The sequence below is a fragment of the Crocodylus siamensis genome, chromosome 1, assembly GCF_052110815.1.
Source record: "Crocodylus siamensis isolate JL-2025a chromosome 1, ASM5211081v1, whole genome shotgun sequence".
NCBI classification, from domain to species: Eukaryota; Metazoa; Chordata; order Crocodylia; family Crocodylidae; genus Crocodylus; species Crocodylus siamensis.
In genome coordinates this window covers 175582620-175596281 of record NC_143395.1, presented here as the reverse complement: position 1 = coordinate 175596281, position 13662 = coordinate 175582620, and the positions used below count along the sequence as shown (strand labels likewise).

The window sequence follows — 13662 nt, the reverse complement described above, 5'->3', positions numbered from 1 at the left end:
GGTAGGGGAACAGTGAACAGGGCATCCCCAGCTCAGCGCCCAGCAGCTACAGGTATGGGGTTTGGGTCTGAAAGGGGTGAGTCTGTGCTGTGCATAACTGTGGGGGTCAGGGCTGGCATGGGCCCTGCTGTCTAGTGGGTAGAAGGGGCCATCAGGCAGAAGCTGCATTCTGAGTTGTCTCTGCCCCTAGCTAGCTCTGTGCAGGTGGAACAAGGGGGAGGGGGAATTAAGCCCTCCTCTATCCCTGTTTGCTGGAGGCAGCTGGCCACACTCCCCCCTGCTGCAGCTCCAGGTGAGGTGGGAGGAGGGGGGAAATGCCTGATGGGCTGCTATGCCCTGGCCAGCAGACATGGGCTGGGGTCCCCTGCTGGGAGAGGGGAGAGAGGGAGGAATAACCCCTCTCCCTGCCCTCTTTGCCTCAGGGGACCATGGCAGGTCACATCCCCTGCCCTTGTTCTAGCTAGAGCAGAGGGGCAGGGCCAGTCCTGCTCTCCGGAGCAGAAAACACAGTCCAGCCCAGGGCTGCAAAGCATCTGGGATGCCAGGGGACGCTAATTTAAGTTAAACCAGAAAGGGGTCTGGGATAGATGCTGCATAACCCGATTTGACCCAAATCAGTTAAGTCTGATGCTACATTCAACCAGGTTTATCTTAAAGCAGTTTCATCCATTTGAAACTAGCTTAATGTGCACTGAACTTCTGTTCTGTTACAGGTTTAAACCAGTTTCTGATCATTTAAACTGGTTTATGTGTAATGTCTGTCCCTAGCCCTAGAGTCTAGGCTATTTCATGAATACAGTGGTGACATTTATAATGACAAAGAAAAAAGAAAACTTAAAATTTAATACAGAAACAGTGTTAGCAGGCAGTATGCACAGTAAGGTTTCCCACAACTTTTGTGGGGGGGAAAAACTTTAGAGAAAAACAGTCATGTAATACTTCAAGAGAAGCTGACATAATCAGAGCAGTAAGGTAACTGAACTGCCCAGGTTAAAGGCTGGAGTGGAGCTGGCTTATCTTCTGTTCTTCTTAGGGGGAAAGGACTGCAGAGGAGAAAGCACAGACGAGTGGGGAAGCTGCTTATAGTAGTCAGTGAAATCAGTAGGAGCTGATTGTACATCTTGCAGGACTGGTGCAAAGCAATACATTTTAAAGCACTATAGTCTGATCCTTTTGAGCACTTGCTTATCTTTAAGAATTCAGGAAGTGCCATTGGTTTAAAGGACTTCAATTACATGACTCATGTGCTTCAAGTTAGTAGATGCTTGAGTTCATTGCTGGGCTAAGGTCAGAGTGCTTAACATGCTGCAGGCCTGAATACTGGGGCAATCTAGGTCAGGAAGGAAACACACTGAGGGCTTAAGACAGCAGAGAGAGAGAAACAGAGAGAGATGGAGCTGGGAGTAAAACAGAACTAGAAGGAAGGAGGGTGTTTAATGAACAAGTAAGACGTAGAGAAGTGGGGGAAAAAAGAAGGCTGAAAACCAGAACTGTGTCTGCAAATAAATATAGGAGCGAGGCCCAAGAAGGAAAAGGAAAGGAGATAGAATATATTTTGTTTTCGTATTGTTAGTGGTATAGAAAGGTCTTAGCAGCAGTTCATGAAAACATTTACTATGGCATAATATGTTTTATTTCTTTAAGAAAAAATGGCTTAAATATTCTTATAAAATAATTTTTCAATGTGTAAAATAGGTGCTAAAAGAAAGTACAGTTAATATAAAAAAAGATATTATAAATTTTAGTAAGAAAAGGACAGGATTTTAACTGCACATATGAAGCATAAAATAAGTATAAAATACGTTATATATTTTCTGGTTAATAGCCATAGAAAATTACATGTGTTAAATTAGCCACTAGAGGGCATACACAAACATTGTGTGAATGTAAGGATAATACCAAGAGCCAGAGTAACATGACTTGAAACTAATTCAAGAAAAAAACTAGTATTTGTACTACCTTTACTTACATAGGATCAAAGCAGTCAGTATAGTGATGAGATGCATGTCTCCAAACACGTTTGTAGAATCAAGGCGTAAAGTATTAATGGGATAACAGCTATGATTATTTTGGGTTTTTTATGTTTTATTAAGGTCTATCATATAAGGCAAGCTCCAAGTTCATGTTTTAAGTTTACATAAAATATTGATATTTCTATGTAAAAAGAACAAGAAAATCCTTACTTCAGTTGAAGTAAAACACACACATTTAAAGTATCTTTGATGCTCATTAAAGTTTAGAAGCATGTAAATATTGACAAATGAAAACACACTTTCATTAACAGTTATAGCCCTCCTATTGATTTTAAAATAAATGTACTTTTCTTTTTTTGTAATCCTTAATACATTTCTGGTACATTCATAAAGTAGAATAGACTAGCTATGGTAAAAGGGAAATACTTTGATTTCCATTCATTTTAAGTTAACCTTAATATTAATGGTTATGCTGTTTAGTGAATAAAGAATAATAACACAGCTTCCCCTCCTTGTGACCCAGCAGTTCATGGGGGAGAGGAAGCGGCTAGACTGGGTCATAGTGTGGAAACCCCTTAAAAGGGGTGTGATCACCTATAGGTAGTAGAAGTAGAGATGTCATGGTAGTGTGACTCCATTACAACCATCTCACCAGAGTTTTGGGGGTGGTATGGGGTTATAGGCAGCTATCGCCTCCTTCAAATCTTGGGAGATTTGGGGCAGGACCACTGCTTTTTCCAAAAGGGACAAAGGGCTTTTTCCAGACATCCTACCACGAAAGCATGATTTTGGAGAAAATTCTAAAAAATCATGATGGAATATTAGTCTCCAGAAGCCCACCCTTCCTGCAGGTATTGTTTTGGTGAGGTGTGATGTGGATCTCTGTATCATGCTTCCACTGGAAAAAAAAGGTGACTGATTTTATGACTTCAACTTCCTATAATTTTTGAAGTGCTGTATTGTTATAAATTCAGTTTTTAATGCTCATGAAAACTGCTAGATAGAAAAAAAATTCTGTAAGTATCAGAAACAAAAACATGATCAGGGTAGTGTGAGCTTCTACAATTTTCCTGTAATATATCTCATCCTTTGAGGCAACAGTTACTCCATCTTCAGGCTCATTTAATTTTTGGTCTTCTTGCTATGATTTACAGAATTGAGTTTAGGAAATTAGATTTAATTTTCACACTACAGACAAGGCACTATATAACAGTTAGCCACACTTTTAAAGGGGCCTGTTATAGTTCCAGTTGGAATATACAACCTAGGAAGTGGACTAAAGCTACTATTTTAGAGCCACTAAGGGTGATCAGAGTTAATGATGACTTTTGGTCATGATGTTGGCTCTGAACTAGTAAGCAAGATATGAGAAGTTCCATATTCCATTACCATAACCTAGCCATTTTGATAAATAGTATAATTAACTATTTTCACATTTGTAGAGGAAATTATGAAAGAAACGGTATCTAATCACAACATATTTCAGGCCTGCATCCAGATAAGCAGGAGCACAAATTGCTTCAGTGCATACCCCTGAACATGTGCTTTGTTGTGGGACAAATTGTCCTGCAACAGACAAACTGCCCTTGCCTGGCTCCTCCTGGCTCTTCAGCCAGTGAAAGCTGGAGGTTGGGGCCAGCACCTCTGCATTGCTCTGGACAGCCTTGTGCACACTTGTTTTGTGTGCTTTGTGCCACTTTTGTTTCTGTAGGTGGTTTTTGCTACCAGGAAATCCTGGTAGCAAAATCTGCAGAATGTCACATTTTAACATTTTACCACATGTGGTTTGTGGCATCACAAACTGCAAACCTCTGCTTATATGGATGTGACCCACATGTACAAAAAAAGTTATAAAAAACCCCCAAAGAACAGTTCAGCCATCACCAATAAAATGTATCTGATTAATTTAAAGGCCTATTTATACTTCAAGTGTGGTATAAAATAGCTTTAACATAAAGAATAATTTGGACACAATGGGCCAATTCCTAATCTATCTCTAAGATGCCCAAATCAATAAACATGATCTTTATTCACCTTGTACAACAGCCACCAAACCACTAGGATGTCTAGATGCTTACGCATCTCCATTTTGGGCTAGCGCATGTGCTGAGGCATCAGACTCCTCTTAAACTCTCTTGCAATCCTAATCCACCTGGAAGAGTGCCTAATTTCTGCATATGTCCCCAAACCCTTAATTCTAGAAAGACCATGAAGAGGAGGAGGGCCTAGATACCATTAAGAGTTAGGGTACTTTCCCACAAAATTGAAGATCTGAGTTGTAGGCTCCCTTCAGCCATAGGGGGCTTTGAACCCACAGTTTCAGCTTCCCAGAAAAATGCCCTCATTCCCAGGCCAGAAGAGGAATGGGCCCTTCTCCATTTTCAATCGATGTAGAAGTCTCCTTAGTGAGACAGACCCTAGATATTACATGGTGTGTAAGTGTTCCCCACTGATAGAAGAGAACTATGGGCTTCCTGGAGTGGATTAGGGTCAAGAAAGGCTGACCATCCTTAGAATAGGAGAGTTATGCAACTGTACATGGAGGATTAGATTTCATAGACATAGACATCAGGGCTGGAAGGGACCTCGGGAGATCATCGAGTCCAGCCCCCTGCCCAAAGGGCAGGAAGTCAGCTGGGGTCATGGGATCCCAGCAAGATAAGCATCCAATTTACTCTTGAAGGTTGGTCTCTGGGGGTGCACTGAAATGCCCACTAAGAGAACAGGGCTGCTATGCATCTTCCTGAGCGAATTTGGATCACACTTCTGAGCAAGGGTGAGCACTTGCTGAGTACTCACTGGGTGCATCTACAAATGCAATTAGGGCAAAGAAATAAAGTTTGCATTGGAATTTATTGCTTCCTGGCACAGTGTTTACATGTGCACCTGGGACTGCAGCATATTGAGCTAGGGTGGAGCAGCCCTGGACTGGCAAGGGCTCCAGATCAGCGTTCCCTCTAAACTGTGTGGTGTGCATGGCTACGCAGGTGCACCTGGCAGCATGCCTTGAGTGCACCTGTGCGGCTGTGAACACCGTGCGGCGTAAAGGGAACACTGCTCTGGGTGGCAGCATTGGGCAGCAGAGGGGCTGGCTGGGGCTCAAGGGTGCTACAGTGTTGGGCTCAGTGGTGGGCAGCCCCCACACAGTAGCACCCTCATGTTCCAGCCAGCCCCAGTCGCGATCTACATGTGCCTTGCGGTGGCATAAATCACTCCCACTGTAGGATAATACTTGTCCCGGGCAGTACTATCCTATGGCAGCATTAATTCATTTACTGCACCCTGATCCTGGCACATGTGTAGATGGTGACACTTTACTGTGCAGCTAATTACTCAACTCCTCAGTAAAGCACATGTGTAGATGCACCCACTCAGTACTGAGCTTAGTACCTATCTCTGGGAAACCCAGATTCCAGTTCCAGGTCCTAAAACAGTTTATGTCTTTTATCCAATGACAATTTAATGTAGAATACAAAAAGGGTATTGGGAGGGCCCTGGCTGTTTTCAGCATAGTGGCATAATTTCAGCAAGGAGGGGTGAAGGGTGCACCTCTATATCCAGAAAAGGCAATACCTTGGAAATAAGGATCTTCTCATGGGAAGTGACTGGTTTGACTTCTTTGAGGTACAGAGAATTGAACCTGCACCTCCCAGTGCACAGGCCACCACTTTAATCAGTAAGTTGTTACACTGGAAGCTGGTTGACCATCTCTTCCTGCTGTAGTATTTTTTTTTTAGAGTGATTTCTGCTCCTTTTTTTGAAAGAAAGGGCATTGGCACTTTCCTTCCTGAGCAATGGTTATGCCATGGAACCTTGTAGCCCCTCAGTGAGGCTCCTGAGGAGTGGGCTTGCATCCCTGTCCTCAGCTAGCTCCAAGCCACCGGTGTCCACTGACTGTAAGCAGGTCCCAGCTCAGGACATTGTTTTTGATTCCACTTTGAAATGCATCCCTTTCCCCATGCAATGTAAGTGGAGTACGGCCCCCTGATAGCATTCTGGACTACACTTTAACAATTCAAAAATTCAACACTTCAACACCTTGCTTTTAGACATTTAAATCCTTATTGGATTTAACCCTTAACCTATAATTAGATGATGATGGGCAACATTTAAAAAAAATCAGAGTATCCTGATGTTTAATTATCTAAGTCAGGGGTGTCAAACTCATGTGGCTTCCATGCCAGATGAGTAGTGTGAGGCCGGTCCATGGGCCAGATGAATGGCATGTGGCTGATGCTGCAGGCTAAGTCAGATCCATGGCTCCACTCCTTCCTTCCTCTGCATATGCTGGATCCAGAGCATGCAGCACTTGCTCTGGCTGGTCACAGATTGTGCCACATGCAGCACCTATGTGGAGCCAGTCTGGGATGTATGCCATTCTGGTCAGTCCAGGACACATGCTGCACACAGCATCCACCCCAGAATGGCTGGGGGAGAAGAAGAGGGATGTGCAGCATGCACCCCAGACCAGCAAGAGTGGGTGCTGTGTGTGGCAAGTGTCCAGGACTGACTAGAGCAGGCATCGCATGTGGTGCATGTCCCCAAATGGCTGGGGTGGGTGCCATGAATAGTGCAGGTCACAGGCTGACTGGGGTGCATGCTACATATGGCACATATCCTGGGCTCTGTGCATGGGGTTGATCCAGCGTATGCTGCAAGAAGTGTGTGGTTCAACACTGGACCCAGCGGCCAGATAATGGAACTCCATAGGCTGTATATGTAATGCCCCTGATACAAGTCACTTTTGAAAGTGGACCTCAAGCTCCTAAATCACTTATTTTGAAAACTGTACCCTATATCAACTGCAATGTATTCCTGTATTAAAGGAATATTACTTAATTTTGTGCTGAGCTTATTTTTTGGGATCAAGAGCAAAGTTCTCATAAACACTGTCCCCGTACAATTGCCAATAGACTATGGAATAGTACTTTGTCCTGTTATGACATGAAGGGCAGATACAATTTTTACTTTTTATGTAAAATGGTACAAAGCTTTGAGTACACAAAAGCATAGGAAACATCTTCCCTCCATACATAATCTTTCATTTTTAAAATAATAAACAATAATGGGCATATCTGTGTGTATATATGCACACATACATTTTAGACATAGTCTTATATTTTTTATAAATATATAAAAAGTATACATGTGCATCTGAATATTTTTCTTCTGATCTTTAATCCCATGAATTACCTTCCAAGAAGCCATGCGACCCAATCAGTCCATGCCCATCTCAGAAAAAATATGTAAAAGAAGCAAAAGACAACTGGGTGCTGTACTGCCCTCTGCCTCAGACTCACAGCTAAACTAATCACAACTGGGAACTGACTTAGCATAAACATTGCACCTCCCTCTCACTGATGTACTCTAGGGCTAGGGACAGAAATGAAACATAAACTAGTATCAGTGACTGGAAACCGGTTCAAATCTGTAACACAACAGAAGTTCACTGCACATAAACTGCTTTCAAAATGGCTGAAACCAGTTTAAGATAAACCTGGATGGATGTAGTATCAGATTTAACTGATTTAAGGTAGATCAGCTTATTGAACTTCTTCCCAAATCCTCTCCAGACTCAAGTTAACTCCCAGTCCCTGAGCATCCCAGGATGCTTTGCACTTCCCTTGCAAAGTCCTCTTTGCAGGGTGGGTGGGCTAGCTTTGGCCTAAGTTGTCTGTTCCAGCTGAGCAGGGAGGTCTGCTCTAGCAACCCCCAGCTTCTAGCCTGGGCCACCGCAGGCATGTGGCTGCATTTCTGGAATCAAAAGTGAATGTCTGTTCACTTGCTTATTGGCTCAATCTGTGCCGCTTAAATTAACCTGCAAAGACTGAATTGATTCAGCCTTGGGCTTTTTGCCTGTCTGTGCTTAGCCTAGGTGACTATTTTGTCTGTTCCTAAATCTTCATGCCATCTTGGACTCAGCAACTGAATGGAGTGCGCTAATTGCGTTCTTGATATTATATGCTGGAGCTCAGAGAAGTACAGGGTTTTCTAAGGACTGTTTGTGTAAGTAAGAGCATCTGGCCTATTTTTTCTTTGAATAAACTGGCTTGCTTCTCAAGTGCAATCTTCTGCGGCTTGTGCACTCCAGTGCACTCTATTTCTGCCAATAACTTGGCAAGATAGGGACTAAATATAACAACCCAGTTTCAGTGAGAAAAAGGCCCTTTATGTAGTCTCCATACACAAACCTGCTCAGAGGCTTGTACAGTACCCTTTTGAAACTTCTCTGTTATAAAAAGGAGGTTTTATGCACACAACAAAATTCATTTAAATTTTAGACTGAATGACTATTTTTTAATTATTGACTACTTTTTAATTTGCCAGTGGCTGTGTTGTTGCTTACCTGAAAAATCCAGGGTACACACTCCTCTTTGATGCTGGCCTTTCAGCAATGATAAACACTTTAGTGTCTGGGTATCCCATACATGAATAGCAGCATCTCTTCCAACCTAAATCAGAGAAATAACCAAGTATCTGTTTTCAGCCTAACATACCACTATCAACAACCAACACTATTTCGTTTTCAAAACTCTAAAAAAACCCAAAACCCCAAAAGCCCTTCCCACTCAATCTTCACCAAGGCCTTTTCTCCTGAGTTTTTCCATTGCTGTTTCTTCCTCCTGATCACCCCATCTCCTGCCTCATTGCCCTGTGACCTGAACTTTCTATGATTTTTGTCAATATTCAGGCCTCCTGTCTCTCCTTCCCTGCTTTGTTCTCTCCTGCTCTACTTCATCAGAGTCACCCACTCCATGCCCAATTCCTGACTCCTTTTTCCCCTCTTTCCCATTATAAGATGCATTATGCTAATACCCTTTCCTAGTTCAAACTCAGAATTTTCTTCTTTGTACTTGTTCTCTTTTGTCTTGTTCTTATGATGTTCTCATGGTTCTAATGTCCCAATGCAGTGCTAATTCCGTCTACAAATTCACTTTTTTTTTTGTCCTTCTGATGCTTCTTCTCTGCCATTGATGTTGACCTTTTTTTCTTACTCTCCTCCAACCCTTCTAATCTTTTTCTTCTAGTGTCATGACCTTTGTGCTTCAATATCATCAGGTTCCTTCTTCTCTGTGTATAAGTGTATTTTTGTCCCACTTGGCCCCTGACTTTAAAAACAAACCATAAACCCCACATGTAAGACTTATGCTTCCCCCTAAATTATCACCCAGTCTTTCTTCTCTTGTTCATTTTCAGAGGTTGAGTCTGAATATTGCCACTTCTTGGAACATTTCCAAGAGATGACTTCTCCTTTCTATCCACACCACCAAACTCTCATCTTGTCCCTTATCTTGTACATGACTGATTCCTCTAGCTAGCAACTTCCTCTTTACTAGCTTTACCAGCTGCCATTTTGCTCTATCACCTCTTTTCACTCAGTTTTGCCTAAGCATCTTGCTCAGAAATGTGAGCTTTTAGATCAGGAAAGTCTTTTACTTGATTTCTGTTTTGACACCAGATTTGCCATTTTCTAGGAATAATGGAATAGTGGGCTTTCCATTACTGCTTTCCTCATTGCAGTTAAGAAGCTATTTAGGTGGCAAAATAGTTAATCTGTGGTTTTCCAAGCAGGAAAGTGTTCCTCCATGTGAAAAACAGGGATCTGGGTTTTCTGAGTCTCATGGGAAAACAGAGAAAAACATGGATTTCCCTCTTTACCTAAGGACAGCACAGATTTCTCATTTTAACGAAGAAACCCGTGGATTTTGCACTTTTGCAAAGAGCTTTCTGCAGGCTGGTAGAGTTCCAGCCTGTAAGGAGCTGGGGGGGAGTGGGAGAAAGGCAGTCAGGCATGGGGTGTCATGTGCGTGTATACGTACATGGCAGCCAGGCAACCTAGAGAGCAGCTCCTGCAGCTATATCTGGCAGGGGTGGAGACTGAGGCCTCCATAGGGAGGGAGGGAGGGAGTTGGGCAGAGCTGGGGCTGGGGTGCTGCCCAGCCAGGTGGTGGATGAGGCTTGGGGCCCGGGGCCAGAATGCATAGCTGCAGGGCCCCAGCGGGGAGCAGGTCAGGGCCACAGGCAGCTCATCCAGAGGGCGGGGGCGGGGCTGGCTTCCCACCGCTGCCTGCACTCCTGTGGGGGCACGGGGACCTGTGCCCCCAGGTCTCCCTGATCTGTGGGCAGGGTACGGGTGAGCTTGAGCTCCCCACCATGCTGCCCTCTCCCATGAGCTCCACAGCCTAGTGGGTGTGATCCAGTACAGCAGGGCACAGTGGAGCTGCGTGGGGAAGCTTCCTGCCACTGCAAGCCCCATGCTGTCCTGGTGACACATTCCCTGCCCGTGTGGCAGCAGTGGGGACAGTGGTACAGGGTTGTCCCCCCGCTACTGCTGGACAGGTAGAGACACACTGCCAGGGCAGTGCAGAGCTCACAGCAGCAAGGAGCTTCCCTGTGCGGCCCCACTCTGCCCTGCTGCAATGGCGATGTCTGGGCGGAGGGAGGGGCAAGAGCAGGGCCTGGGGCTTGTGGCTTGGGAGTGAGGGGCCAGGACCCGTGTTCTATAAGTTAAGGGGGCAGGAGGAGCTCTGATTTTCCATGATAAAAAACCCCAAAATCAAATACCAAAAAATGTGTATGTATTTAGTAATTTACTTTATTATGTGTATGTATTTAGTATGGCTTCCAAATTGCTTTAAAATTATAAATATATCAATAAACTATTGTGTTCAACTGATACCTATATACATAGTGGCTTTCATTTTAATCATGGATTTTGGGTTTTTAATCAGAGAATTTGCGATTTTTTTATCAGGGAAAAGCAGAATCCATGGTGATAAAGATACTCAAGCTTCTTTGATGCCATATATACAAATCATAAGAGAATCCCCTCATTTTTTGCCCAGTGTGACTTGTAGATACACACCTGTCCAGTAGCAACATAGTCCTTCACTGGATGGATGGCTAGGCTGAGGATGTCATCATCGTGACCAAGATACAGTCTTTGGGTGTGTTGTTGCCTATTGTACACAACAGCAACAGCTGCAATATGGTAAACTACCTCTCCAGTTTGTGTGTAGAACAAATTATTGCGACAGTCATAGCCTCTGTAACTGAAATAAATATAAAGCAAGCAATGTCAAAGACTATATCAAAAATATTTCCATGCTTCAGGGGAAAACTATCTAGGTGTGCAAACAATGTAACATTAGGTTGAAAAGCCATTCACAAAGCATGAAGCTGTGATATAAACTTTGGTTGCATAACAATATCATATATACAGGCTGACTACATCCATTGAAAAAGCTTACATGTAATACATAATTATTAGCAACTAGAGTTGTGTGAAACTCCATCACTTTCTTTGCATTGATTTTGTAACTGTTTTCTTTACACACATAGGGCTGTCTCTCCAGTTTCATTTTAAGTTTCAGGATTAATCTGAACCAAAAATTAATCCAAGATTGATCTGATTTTATGACAAAATCATGAGGAACTACAGGTGCCATATGGTACAGATGAAGTTCAAGTTCATATGAAATTATGCCCAGAAAAGTTATGCATGGTCTTGGGTTCTGCTGCAAACCTATCATACATTCCTTAAGCAATTATAACAACTACAAGCAAGTAATCCAGCTAATGAAAATACTCATTGTTCCAGAACATATCAGGTAATCAGCTGCTAGTTTAAAAGGTGGCTTTACTTAAAATAATATAAAGATATTATTTAGCTATATTGATACAGTTTTAATTTTACCTCTTCTTTAATGAAAACTTGAAAATAAAAGAAATTTATATCTGATACTCCAATTTTTACTACAGTAAGGGTTAGGTCATGTAATTAAACTGTAGGCAAAGCAGTAGAATATTTTATGTCAAATATTTCAAAATAAAATGGTCAAGCTGTTAATACATAAGTATTCTGTGTGTTTGTTTAGGCACTGTCCTATTCAGTTGAATAGGGAAGAAAACAATTTTTTTTCTAGAAACACTGCTTTTCATTAGCTTATGGTTTACAAAAGACAAAAAGTCCAAGAACCGTTACTTAATAGTTACTATACCCATGTATAAACTGCAATTTTAAACTGTCTTCAGGCGCTCTCTCTCTTTTAAGGAAGGGCACTGAATGGTTTTTTTCTTTACTTTGTTGTTTCAGCTGAGGTAGATCTTCTTTGTAAACCTAAAGAATAACAGTTAAACTTAATTACACATCATTAGTTTCCTTAATATAAATACATTTGGACCAGGTTCCTTAACCATTTTTAATTGTAATTCTTAGTTCTAAACCAATAAAATGCCTAAGTCATCACTGCCCCTTCCCTATAGAGTTCAAGATAATGACGTGATTTTTGCAGGGAGATGTAATGGTATAGGACATTGATGGAATCAGGGCCTTCTTAATTGAAATGTTTTCTGTGGTATATGTTATCTACTGAAAATGATTTTTAGTATTAGCAACTCTTTAATTTTTTTCTCAACGTCATACTTGATTTGTTAATATAGGTACTTAAACTATACACGATAATGAACAAATTCCATCAAGGCATTCTATGATATATGCAGTGAGCTCAGAGGTTACATAATCTGCAAATATCACCAGAATCCTGAAATAGCATTACCTTTTTATCCATGCACTAAAGATACAAATGATTAAACATGTAAATCTCTTAGATATGTACTGGAGATGATAGCTTTTGAAGCCATGTCGAGGCTGCCATCAAGTAAATCCACTAGAATGCTAAAACATGGCTTTAAATTATTTCTCTCTATCTGCATTTCTTGATTTTAGTCTAAGTGGAGAGAATAAAAATTTCTTGCAAAAAACAACTAATTCTAATCTGATTGCTAGAAATTTCACTACACTGAGGTTCACATACATTCAGGTAAGTATTTGAAATTCTGGTTGCCCAAACAAACAGAACTTCTAGACATTTTACCTAGTGCTAGAAAGTGCTGCACTGAATATATGTTTGTCTTATCTGATTTAAGCACCACCTCCACAATTTTACAAAGGACGCTACCATTAAACAGTGTATATTATGGATAAAAAGAATCCTAAGCACTGGAGGAGTCTCTGTATCATTTTCACTGACAACTTCAACTGAAATCCATGGAGAGCTGTACTTTGAATTTAAAAGTACTATATTTAATGCTAAGGACTCTGAGAAATTAGTTCCTGTGCGTCTCAAACTGGGCACAAAACATGGACATTTCTGATGTCAGTTACTGTTCCACAGCTCCTCATCTGCAAAATGAAGATAGTACAATCTCCTCAACTCCAATGAAGTGTAAAGATAATTTAATTGATGTTTGCTTAGCACTCTGTTACTGCAGCGAAGAACACCATACAAAAGCCTATGAGGAAACAGGTAATTCTCTTTTCAAAGAACTGATCTGAATAGTGCATAGTACATAAAGCAAAGGGTCACACATGGAAAATTAAGCATGAGACTATGTAATTAAATCATTAAAATATTAAGCTAAATTAAAATAATATTGTGATGTATACATACTACAGGGTAACAGACACCCTTCATTCTAGATAAATATCTGTAGTAGTTAAATTCCCTTTTGGATTAAGCTGAAATAATAAAAACCACTTCCCAAAACAAGGGCCACATATAGAGGTAACTGGAAGCTAAGAAGTGTCAGCAAAGGGATTTCACTGGGGATGAATGCAAATGCAGAAGGTGGGCTACTTTTTGTAGAGGTATATGTGCCTAGGAGCAAAATAATGCAGCAATCTTCA

General features: G+C 41.6%; 1 protein-coding gene across 1 annotated transcript in view; it reads right to left on the bottom strand.

Moving 5' to 3' along the window:
* The window catches only part of EML6 (EMAP like 6), a 324512-nt gene that overhangs the window by 109898 nt on the left and 200952 nt on the right, over nucleotides 1–13662 (bottom strand). The window contains exons 13-15 of the mRNA XM_090049525.1: nucleotides 11975–12093; nucleotides 10840–11026; nucleotides 8320–8425 (exon numbers count right to left, since the gene is read on the bottom strand). Of these exons, the coding sequence (XP_089905651.1) occupies nucleotides 8320–8425; nucleotides 10840–11026; nucleotides 11975–12093 (412 nt within the window). The remainder of the gene's footprint in view (nucleotides 1–8319; nucleotides 8426–10839; nucleotides 11027–11974; nucleotides 12094–13662) is intronic.